The following is a 10,582-nucleotide window of genomic DNA, read 5'->3' as shown; positions in this document are numbered from 1 at the left end:
ACAGTGCATAAAAGGAAGGGATACAGGGCACCAGGGCTTTGCTTCCCTTGTACAGCTGAGTAGCCGATCAGAAGGATGCTAAAGGCCACAGGAGAGAACTTCAGGTCTCCAGGCTTGGACACGGAGCTGCATGGCATCATCAGGGATGTTGGTCTTCAGTCTCAGCTGAAAATGGATCTGACTTGTTTATAAAAGCTCATGGTCCATACAAGTCAGGAGTGTTTTCCAGCAGCAGAGTTTGGCCCCAGACCCATTGATCTTCCCCTACCCACTTGCAGCCCAGCTCCTCACCTCCAGTTTGGCAAAAGGCTCCTGCTGGAAGAACTTCTGCACCCAGAGCTCAAAGTTGAGGCCAAAGCAGTTGAAGACAGACCAGATGTAAACGATCTCACAGGGCCCCAGCCACAGGGTGGTGACGGCAAAGGTGGCAATGGTGGCCACGAGCTCCTTCATGATGTTGTCATGGTCCTCTCCAATGTGGTCATACACGTACCTATCGGCCAAGGAAAGTGGTCAGTGATCCTCATAATCAAGGAGATCCCTCTGGAGCCCCTTCTCCCACACTCACCCACCACAACCTCCTCACAGGCAGGTCAATCTAGACCACCCCAGTGAGAAAGGAAGGTTGTTTTGGCTGGCATGTTCTAGGAATAACCTGATTTTCGCTACAGTCCAGATGCTTGCAGCTTGTGTTCCTCACAAACCTATAGCTCCTTAAGGACAAAATACCACCCTTTCCCCCTCTTGCAGATAAAGGGTTGACAAAACATGGGGATCTGCAGGCTCTCTCAGACTTGCTGGTGCACAGGATTTCGTGATGGAGCAGCCACCACCTTCAGCGCAGGTCTGCTGGTGTGTACTCATGGTTGAAGAGAGCTGAAGGGCTGAGGGAGGTGTAGGTGGAGCTCAGGCCACCCTTGTTACCCAGGATATGGGAGACCTGGGCTCAATTCCCCTTTCACTCTGGTGGAACGTGAACCTGACTCTTCCTCCCTTGAGGGAACACTAAACCCACCAGAATTAAAGGGATTTCTGGGACAGAACTCTCTTATTCCCGTGGGGAAGCTGTTGCACTTTGTGGTGATTAATTCAATGGTCTTAGAGATAAACAGACCAAATATAACTTCATGCCGTAGTGGGATTCACCCAGAAGAGAGGACACCTCATCTTTGGGATGAAGAGCATTTAATGCTTCATTGCTCTGTGATGAAAGAGAAGACCCTGAACCAGCCTAGAGACGGTTGATCGGACACTTACTTGCATAGCCAGTCATTAATCCCTCTGTCAAAGTGCCTAAAATGCAGATGATAAAAAACATGTCAAAACACGAAGTGTAATGACACCCTTCCGTGCAGCAGTCGGCCATAGAAGGCACCTGGTCCCCTGGTGAGGTATTTCTTGAACCTTCTTCACAGGAGTTCTCCATGCTCCTTCCTTGAAAAGGTCCCACTACCGATGTGGTTGTAACCTATTTTATCCATCGCTTCCTCCTCAAGAATATTTCCCTGCACTATGGCCAGGTCTAGACCGTAGGTTCAGTATAGACTGTTCAGTGTAGGTAGTCTCCACCTTACAGGCAGCTGCTCAGAAGTACAGCCCAGACCTCCTCCCCACCAAGCACATTTCATTCAGGTCAAACATGCTGCCTCTCTTCATCGATGCATGTGGGATACTCACGTTTCTGCAAAGACGTAGAGCATGGTGATGCATTTCGGGGGCTGGGGTGGGTCCAAGTGGTCCAGTCTGGCAATGGTGTTGATGACCCCAAACATGACAGCAGCTTTCACCCAGTCATACACCAGATTGGAGTAGGCCAAGCCAGCTGGAGCAAAAATGAGAGTCAAACATGTGAAAGGGAGCACGGGATGTATTGCATTCAGGACTTTGGGGGACATCATGTGCCATGGGAGCATGTAGTCTATTGCCACAAACATAACGTCAAGAAGACAGTTTAATGCTGTCTTGGACCAGCAAAGCTTTTAAAACTAAGTAGCTGTGTAAGAAGCTTGAACCAAAGGACAATATCTTCTTAGGGTATTTGGGCGCAAACTGTTTATCGGTCTTGGTAGTCTGAGAAACTCATACAGATCTCATTTCTTCCAGCACAAAATCTCTCGTCCCTCTGACTCTTGCTAACCTATGACAAACTCATCACCATTCTTGACTCTGACGTCTGAGGTTTTATTGACACCTTCATTGAACGCATCCCATCCCAGCTCCTTGTGGCCATAGATATAGCATTGATGCTACAGCAGAGCCAGGGCCAGAACCTCTGGCTTTGGAGAGGTGTCTGACACTGGAAACAACCCTTGCAGGAAAAAAACACCAAAGATTTCAAATTCCTATGCAAAAAGAATTTAAAATGTCCCTGTGGGATGGGATCTGGTGGGATTCAGCTCCCAGGTGGAATCCTGGTGGGATTCAGCTCATGGATTAAAGGCTGCACAGTGCCTTGATGTGAGCTGTGCCTGAGCTCCCACCGTGGACAAGGCAAATCTGGTCAATACAGTCAGCAGAGCCTGCAGAGGAGCTTAGCTCCCACATGCTTGTTGAATCCACCCAGGTCTCTTAGGACACCCTAAATCAATGCCAGTGCTGTTCTAGCTGCATTAGGATTTTCTCCTGACCTCCAGCTGCCACTCTGGAGAGACATGGGGCTTCTCCAGCCCCTGTTTGCCCTGTGCCAGCCTCATGTGGATGTCAGATACCCTATCTCAAATGCTGCCATCAGATGTGTATTTGGACAGCTGAAACCCTCCATCCAGCTGCCAGCTGAATGCCGGTGCTACTACCACTACTTATCCCAGGAGTTTGGCTTCTGGTGGTCCCTAGTCCAGCCCTGCTCAGAGCACAGCCAATGTCAAATGGAGATCAGGTTGCTCTGGACCTTGTCCATTTAAGCACTGAATATCTCTATTTTTGGAGAATCTGTAACCCTTCTGGACCCCTGTTTTAATGTTTGACCACTCTAAAAAAAAAAAAAAGTCCATACATGCAATCCAACTTTGCCTTGCTGCACCTTGTTTGCTGTGTCCTGCTTCTTCCCTGTCAGCCTCCAAGAAGAGTTCACCTTCTCTACAACCCTCCTTTAGGAGGTTGAAGACAGCAGCTACAAATCCCCTGTACGGAGGTACAACGTATGTTTCAGTGGCTCACAATCACCCACTAGGAGGTTGAAGACAGCAGCTACAAATCCCCTGAGCTGCTCTCCGTACAATGTATGTTTCAGTGGCTCACAATCACCCATAGTTAGTGGCCACCTGTGAAGGTATCTGAGATACCAATATCCCTCTTGCAACAGCATGGGGTTGCTTTTTGGAGGTTCTGAGCTCCCTTCCAGTCCAGACAAAGGCAATGGGAACAGCTTGGTATTCAGCCTCTTAAACCCCAAGCAAAACAATTTACTCCAGGACCCTATGAGGGTGTCAAACCAATGCCACCTGACAGACCCCAACTCTGTGCAGTGTCAATGGGAAGGAGCACGGGGGGGCTCTACCCAAACCTGTCCAAGATAGGCATTGATGAAGCCTCTCAATGGAGACGGATGGAGAGCTGAACCACTCACCACTGCCTTGAAGCTGAGTACAGGTGTGAGCGTGTCCGAGCATGGCCACTCACCCAAGGACCAGTCCGAGAGGCGGTTCATGAACTTCAGGTCAGAAGGGAGGGTGAGGATGTAGAAGAAGTGGAAGAAGATATCCACAGCGATGATGGCCCCCACATGGAGGAGGGCATGGACCCGGATGTTCCTCATCTCGTCATCTTTGCGTCTCAGCTCTCGGGTGCTCACCTGCCAGGATGGCAAACCAGGAAAGGGCTGAGCTGAGAGACAGGACGGGCAGCATGTTCCTCCAGCCGGAGAAATGTTCAAAGTCCAAATTCAACGTTGTCCTTTAGGAATCACACCATGGAACACATGGCCGAAATCTCCATTGATTCAGGAAGACCCAAGGGACTACCTCACATGGACACATCCACAGGGAGCAGGACACGTCCCACCCACAGCATGCCTCCAACAACCCCGCCTCAGTGCTGAAGACAGCAGCAATGGATCACCCTCCTAGCAAAGGTTGTTCCCATCACTGGGGTTTCCAGCAGAGCAGGCACGCAGTGTCACATGGCAGTGACAGGTCTGGCTGTACCTAAAGCACCCTAGATGGAGTGAGAACCACACCAACCAGGGAGCGGGGGTTTATGCTCTTTCTGCAGGGACATGTTCAGAAAAGTCAACTTTGCTTAAGGGTGGCCCCTTGCACAGGTCGCTAAGGGGGAGCAAATGCCCATACCCATCACATCTACAAGATGCCACAGCCTGAAGGGAAGGACATCTGCATGCCCAGGAGAGGTTGGGAGCAGGGCTGGAATCCCACCTGACAGCTCTGCCAGGGTCAGGTGCATATTTTTGGCCAGGGTCATTTGGGATGATGAGGAGGAGGATGACTGATGGTCTCTGGAGCTTCTACCGAAGACACCTGCTGTAAACAAGAGGGAGAGCTGCTCGAGGGACCATCCTGAATTGGTTGGGACCTGATCGATGGGGATTTCCTCTCCACTGTGTCTTGTACAATCAGAGGCCAGGCTTTGTCTCCAGAAGCTGTCATGTCTCTGGCCATTGTAATATAAAAGTCATTAGAGCAAGCTTTCAGGATTACACTGGGCAGACTGATGTCCTCACTTCCCTGCATCGCCGTAAAAATTGCTGCTGTATTCAAAATCCTCTTATGTTTATTACTTTCCCTTTATTCCCTGCAAGAGGTGGGAGCTCTCCCGACGTAATCCGCAGGCTGCCGCACCAGCCCTGTCGTCAAATCCAGATGATTCCTGAGAATTAAAGCCTTTGCCAGATTTTTTCATGTCTGTTATATGCCAAGTGCTTTAAGGATACAAAGAGGCTGCTGGACCCTGAACTGGAGGAGAAGCCGAGGGAGGACAAGCTCTGGCATGGAGACATGTGGGAGGACACAGAACCCCCCTTTCATAGAATCGTTTAGGTTGGGAAAGCCCTTCAAGATCATCAAGTCCAACCCTTAACCTAACCCTGCCATCCCACCCCCAAACCCTGGCCCTCAGCACCGCCTCTGCCCGGCTGTTAAATCCCCCCAGGGATGGGGACTCGACCCCTTCCCTGGGCAGCCCCTTCCAGCGCCTGACAGCCCCAAGGGGAAGGAATTGTTCCCCATGGCCAACCTCACCCTGCCCTGGCACAACTTGAGGCTGTTTCCTCTCGTCCCCATGTCTGCGTGCAGTGGCAGCACTCTGCCACCACCCCCTTGGGATCAGGGCTGCGTCCCCCCCACTGCCAGCCCTACAGAAGTGAATTTGTCCCCTTGATCCTAGTAAGGAAGATGCTTTTCAGTTCAAATGGGGCTGGCCAAGCCCTGGTACAGATGAATTCCCATCACACATGGGGGCGCAAGGACATAGCACCAGTAGGACGCAAAAATTGGATCTGTTCCCTAACTGGGCCATACACCTCACCCTGGGGAAGGGACTCCATCTGCCTGTCCCCATAATTGCTATTGGGCAATTAGGAATTCACCTCTGCAATTAGCTGCAGCTCCAGTAGTGCAAGGGGCCATCTAGCCAGGAGATGGCAGTGGTGGCCAGGCCAAGACAGGACCCCTGGCTGGGGCATGGGAAAGGGGTTGGGGACTTACTCCCTGTGCCTTTGGTGTAAGAGTTTTAAGCAACCGAGAGGGGGATTGCTCATTAAGTGGCTATAAACATCATGGTTTGGGGCTGTGCAAAAGGAATGGGGTGCTCCAGATCAAGCCTTGTAGGGGTGGTGGGAGTTCAGGTCTTGGAGACACCAGCAGTTTAATGCCCTGATTTATAGATACCTGGCTGCAGTGTTAGAAGAAGTCAGGGCTGCCCATCTCATAGGAAAGACTGATGGAAACTGAGGAAGGAAGAGGAACATGGGGTGAGGAGGGAACCCTGGGGCATTGCACCCCCTCTGGAGGGGCTTGGACAGTGGAACTGCTGGAACCATGCTTGCCTGGACTTCAGCCCAACAGATAAAACACAACTGGAAAGATGAAGCCTTCGGGTGAAACATTTCTTGCAGCAGCCTGGGGAGAAGAGCCCGGCTGGGGCCTGGTCATCCCTGGTGCTTCTCTGCTGAGAATGGGCTGTTCATGGACTTAATGCACAGTGAGCATCCCTCATGGGGAACACCAGAGCTGACCTGATGATCTTCAAGGTCAAATTCTATAAAAGTTCTTTTAAATAGATCCTGCAAGACCCAAGGGATCACAATCCTGCACTCTCATCCTTTCAGATGGAGCACGAGGTTGTTAATGCCCCAGGTGAACGAAGTAGCAATGAGCAGGACCTGGATCAGGGCTCATCCTGCTCACTGGAGGAAACAAGACCAGTTTCTTAGGCAACCACTACCAGACCATCGTTGGAGAGAAGGTGCTGGGCTGGGTGGCTCTTTGGTCTGCTCCTCACCAGGGCGGCTCTGGCTGCTCTCCCCTGCCCTGGGCTGGTTTTTCTTCTGAATTCACAAATGTGTTTCCAAAATGGTCTTGCACCCAGACATCAACTGGGGTCCAAAAATTCAATGTAGCTGTTCTTTAAAAGGAAACAAAGGGGTGGTAGTGATCCTTCCCAGCACCACCGCTGGCCAAGCAAGAGGCCCCTCCCTTAGCAAGCAGTACCAGTTGCTTTGATGACCAAGGTTGATCATTGGTGTCAAAGGACGTTGTGATGGGAAGAGTGAGGAGGGAGAGAACGCTGCCGTTTTGCTTCATCTTTGGATGTGAAACACCCCCAGCTGGTCCCAGCCTAGGCTTCTGCTGATGTTTTCCAGCGCTGTTTGGAGTCCGCTCTTCAAAAGGTCCCCTTGGTTGTGTGTGATACAGGCAAAGACTTGGGGCACCAGGGTATTTCATGGGGAGCAGAAGAAGCCCCTGGTTGCTGAAACACAGCCTTCCAGCCAATCTTATTTATAGAGAGATAACTTCATCTTAAGAAACACAGACCATTTCCAGAAATTCATGCTCCTTGGGTGAACCAGCTGGATGGAAACAAGAGACATCCCTTGATGTCACAGCCACCAGCACACAGAGGTCCCATGGATGGGCACCACAGGTCTGGCTCTCACCGTGGCCTCCCAGCACCGCACAGCAGGGATGACAGCGCATGGAAACCAAGGCACTGAGCAGTGCAGGTGCCCAGCGAGCAAGGACATGAGCTGAACCCTCCCCTCCTCATCCCAGCATGGCATTTTCACCACGGCAATGTCTTCCCTCCTGTATTGACCAGTGGAGATGATCCCAAAAGGGAAAGGTTAAAAATGCAAAAACCCAAAGGGGAAGGTTTAAAAGCCATTGGTTAATGTGTCATGTCCCATCCCGTCCATGTCTCCGCCCCCCCCCCCAAATCACGGCATGGTTGCACAGCCCAGACTGTGGCCACAGACTCTACATGACCACGAGAAGCTCCACAGCTATTTGCACAGTCACAGTGGCAAACAGTGGATTTTTTGTAGGCATTAAACCCAAGCAAATAAACATGGGGAGAGGTCCTCCTCCAGCCCAGTCTCACGAGCTCACCTGGGCATGGAACTGGTCAAACGTCATGACAGGCCCAAAGAAGAAGAAGGGGAGGTAGAAGTTGTACTTGAGGAGGTCGAAGATGGAATAGATGCCCTCTTTCCTCTCAGAGCTCTCGAGTGCAAAGCTCATGCAGCGCATGATGGTGAAGCCACTTCCTCCATAGAAGAGGACATCTTGAAGATCAAAAGCTCCCGTTACAAACCCACTCTGGATGAGAAACAAAGAGTTACCACCAGGAATGTGGTGTCATTTCTGTGCTCCCTTGCTTTGTGGAGGACATTGCTCCCAGGGCAAAGCCTCTAATTACGCTCCAAACCCAATTGTTTTCTGGAGTTAATGAGCCTTGCTGTCGGTAGGAGAAAACTGGGGCTTGATTTCCTGGCTGGCTCCTGCATCCCAGAGGAGCCGGGAAGTGGTAGATCCTCTTGACCGTGCCTTCACCAAGCAGCTGTGGGCCATGCAGGCGTTGGTCTGGGGTGGGAATGTCAGCCTGTCACAGGGACATCACCCTCCCCAGGAGGTGAAGGAAAGCCAGCACAAGCCTGATGGAGAGGGGGGGAACGCGTTTCAGGAGGTCAGCAACAGGCAAGGACAGGCAGCACTGTCCTTCCGAGGGACTGAATAGCTTTAGAAGATCCTTCCTGGGCTTCTCTCCACCCACCAGTCAGAGAATGTCCTAACAGGGCAGAGACCTAAAAGATGGGCATCGGCATCACTGAACCCATCCCAGCACTGTCTTACAGGTGGGGAAACTGAGACACGGGGCAGGAACACGTCTTTGCCAGATGACAAGCTGTTGCCTGAGCAGCAAGGACTCAGGTGTCCTGAGGTCTGGCCCAGCATGAAGCCACCAAAACACAACATAGCCCCTGTGGGATTATTCCCAAGCTCAGTGGCACAACAGTTCCCTCCCTCTCAAACACTGTGGGAGCTCTGGCGTAGCAGGAGAAGTGGCCAGGGTTTGGGAGAGCCCTCCTTGGAGATAAACCCAAGGAGAGGGACAGAAGTGGGATGGAAATGAGGCAAATGGATGGTCTGAGACAGCACCTACCTGCCAGGAGCTGAACGGCTCCACCTTGAAGGAGGCGAGACAGCAAAGCCCGGCCACATAGCAGAGCCACTTCTGCTTGGCCAGCGCGACGGAGTAGAGGACAAGGCAGTGGGAGAGGATGATCATCAGGTAGACGAGCCCCATGCTGCCCAGCACGGCCAGGACCCCATACAGCATGTACACCACGGCCCGGTGCTGCGAGAAGAGAGCGGCCCCGACCCATGGTCACCTTGGTAAAAGCCTCAGCTCTGCTCCTCCCATCCTAGGACATCCCCCCATCCTAGGACATCCCTCAAGCCCCAGGTCACCCTGGTGCTTTCAAATCCATCCCACCACATCCCTGGCTCACCTGTGGCACCGTCATGGAGCAGATCTTGCCGAAGAGGACATGTCCCGAGAGGGCGAAGATGATGACGTTCCTGAACGAGGTGAACCACATCACCCACTCGAAATCGGCCACGTCCTGCGGGAGCAGTACCGGGCGCCTTATTGCCCCCAGCCCTCGCACCCCACCCCGACACCCGCCTGGAGGGGAAACCACACAACTTTTAAAGCCTTTTCTTCCCATTTGCCACCCAAGGGCTCCCGAGCACTTTAGCTCGGTCACAAAACCCCAGGAGAGCTGTGCAGAGGTTGCTCGTCTCGGCGCACACAAAGCAGAGCATCCACGGCGCTGCAGGGCAGATACTTTCCCGACTTGTTCTTTAGGGAGAAAAACACGAGTCACGTGGACTTTGCAAAAGTATGTCAGCAGCAGAAAAACCAGCTCTGCTTCTCCAGCGGTCAGCACGGACCGTGTTGCCGGCAGCTAGAAAAGACCGAGTCCGTCCTCCGCTTACCATCTTCCTGCCGAAGTAGTGCCAGCCCGGCTTGATGCCCTCCCGAAAAGCCTTTCTGTTCATGCTGTCTGCAAAAGAACCAGAGTTACGGGGAGAGAAACAGCTCTGGGAAATGGGGCCCGGGTTTTGGCAAGGCAGGGAGCCTTCCTCCCGGTGATGGGGAGCTGTCAGGGCTCAAACAGCCCGTCCCCAAAGCACCCAATTCCCATGGACAACCATAGGAATTGGGAACCTCAACTGCTTCACCATGACTTCCCAGCAAAGCCTTTGTGCAGTGCCACATCCCAGGTGCCCCCGCCCCCCCCCCCCCCCCCCAGCCAATCCCGTGCAATTTTCAATTTTTGGGGCTTCCAGAGAAAAAAATCTGGGAACCGGACCTGTGTAGGCAGGGTGGTTGCCTGGTTTAGGTGCTGGCTGTGATGTGCCCCAGCCTCTTGCTTTTAGCCATGGAAATGGGGGCAAGGGGGTAACCAGGGAAAAGGCAAAGACCTTTTTGGCTCCCTGCGAAGATCCCCAAGCTCTTCTCTACAAAAATTAGAGCCGGGGATCTACTGCTGGCATCAGCAGCTGTAAAAGCAGCCCCCTTGCACCCACCCTCCCTCCCAGGGCCCCCTCTGAGGGATGCGATGGGGAGCGTTACCTCGGGATGCTTCGAAGATCCCGCTGCCGCTGTACAGCACAGCACAGGTCACGGTGAGAGCGTAAAAACCCAGCTCGTAGCTGGGGAGCATCGTTTTAACCCCCATGGCGGCAGGTTACCCGCCCCCCCCAGCCAGTGGGGGGGGGTCCAGAGCTGGGAAAGGGAAGGAGAAGAGGGAAGAAAAGCAGGGGTGAGAGCTCACCTGCCCTCCCTACCCCTCAAACACCTTAAATTGCTGCTGGTCCTCAGCAGCTCTGCTTTTGGGGGCTTCCTTGAAGCCCGGTAGGTGAAGAAAAGGAGAAGATGATAGCGCTTAGGGCTGAACCCCGGGACACAAAATGTGGGGAGAGAGGTTGCTGCTGGGCCCTGCTGCAAAACCCACCCCAGAGCTGGGATTTGGGGCAGCTCAGCTGGGTAGTCCTGGTAAAGGGCTCATCCCAGCAAGCTGCATCCATCCCGATATTCAGAGATTCTCCGGAGCGCCGGCCCC

General features: G+C 52.8%; 1 protein-coding gene across 1 annotated transcript; it reads right to left on the bottom strand.

The window, feature by feature from the left end:
• Nucleotides 1-78: 78 nt before the first annotated feature.
• HHATL (hedgehog acyltransferase like) lies at nt 79-10,198 on the bottom strand. The gene is made up of 10 exons (XM_009636950.2): nt 10,093-10,198; nt 9,453-9,520; nt 8,963-9,076; nt 8,614-8,808; nt 7,560-7,769; nt 3,619-3,790; nt 1,678-1,822; nt 1,258-1,293; nt 292-493; nt 79-165 (listed from the first exon to the last, which is right to left on the bottom strand). The coding sequence occupies exons 1-10, from the start codon at nt 10,196-10,198 to the stop codon at nt 79-81; spliced, it is 1,335 nt and encodes a 444-aa protein (XP_009635245.2).
• Between the last annotated feature and the right edge of the window lie 384 nt (nt 10,199-10,582).

Source organism: Egretta garzetta, unplaced genomic scaffold (genome assembly GCF_000687185.1).
Source record: "Egretta garzetta isolate BGI_Z169 unplaced genomic scaffold, ASM68718v1 scaffold124, whole genome shotgun sequence".
Taxonomy (NCBI): Eukaryota; Metazoa; Chordata; class Aves; order Pelecaniformes; family Ardeidae; genus Egretta; species Egretta garzetta.
The sequence above is the reverse complement of the archived record's forward strand: the minus strand, read 5'-3'. Positions and strand labels throughout refer to the sequence as shown.

Bases quoted from the DNA above. Each gene is read 5' to 3' on its own strand.
- HHATL (XM_009636950.2), bottom strand. From the start codon at position 10,198: ATGGGGGTTAAAACGATGCTCCCCAGCTACGAGCTGGGTTTTTACGCT. The intron at 9,077-9,452 runs GTAAGCGGAGGA...CTGCTCCCGCAG, and splicing joins ACTACTTCGGCAGGAAGATG to GACGTGGCCGATTTCGAGTG. The intron at 166-291 runs GTGAGGAGCTGG...ATCCATTTTCAG, and splicing joins AGCCTTTTGCCAAACTGGAG to CTGAGACTGAAGACCAACAT.